We start from the raw sequence: 753 nt of genomic DNA, 5'->3' as shown, positions 1-753 counted from the left end.
CTAATACATAAATAACATCAAAATATATCAATAACTTAAATTAGTATTTTAAGTTGATCTAGCTTGATGATGATACTGCCACTGTTCCAGTGGCGGATCCATAGGGAGGGGGGGCCCCCCCACTGAAACAAAAAGAAAAATTTTTAGTTTATTTTTGTCAACTCTTTATTACTGTTTATAAGAAAGCATGCAATGTCATCAAAAACTTTCAACTTTTAATGTCATAAAATAATAAATGTAATGATTTGGATCAAACATAGTCAATATATTCATATATGAGTACATACATAAATATAAAAAAATTATTTTCCTTTTTTTAATCCTATAAGTGTTTTACAAAATGGGTTTATTTATTTTATTAGACTAGCGAGGTACCTACTATCTTGATAGGTTGACTAATAACAATTTATAAAACAAATTCTATTTTACGATTTCCTGACTTCGCAAAACGCTCAGTTACATTTTCAACATTAACTAAAACGTCTCTGTGTACATTAAGTAGTGCCAATCCGACTAATCTGTCTTCTGTCATTCGTGTTCTTAGCCATATTTTAATTCTTCGTAGAGTTGAGAAGCTACGTTCAGCACTGGCAACACTAACTGGACATGCTTTAATAATACGGAACAACTTCTGAGTGATTGGATATTGTACGGGGTCACACAAATGACAAACAACAGAAAGATCAGTAGTCAGTGATTTGACTCCTCCTCCGTCCTTGTTCATTCTAAAGCATTTGCTCTGCCACAATTCAA

General features: G+C 32.3%; 1 protein-coding gene across 1 annotated transcript; it reads right to left on the bottom strand.

Annotated features, from left to right (window-relative positions):
* Positions 1–463: 463 nt before the first annotated feature.
* HELRODRAFT_153373 (hypothetical protein) lies at positions 464–646 on the bottom strand (the record flags this gene model as incomplete). The annotated part of the gene is made up of 1 exon (XM_009031913.1): positions 464–646. A coding segment is annotated over one exon (183 nt), but the record flags the coding sequence as incomplete, so codon positions are not given.
* Positions 647–753: the final 107 nt, after the last annotated feature.

This window comes from Helobdella robusta (assembly GCF_000326865.2).
Source record: "Helobdella robusta unplaced genomic scaffold HELROscaffold_8, whole genome shotgun sequence".
Classification (NCBI taxonomy): Eukaryota; Metazoa; Annelida; class Clitellata; order Rhynchobdellida; family Glossiphoniidae; genus Helobdella; species Helobdella robusta.
This window is presented reverse-complemented; position numbering and strand designations above follow the sequence as displayed.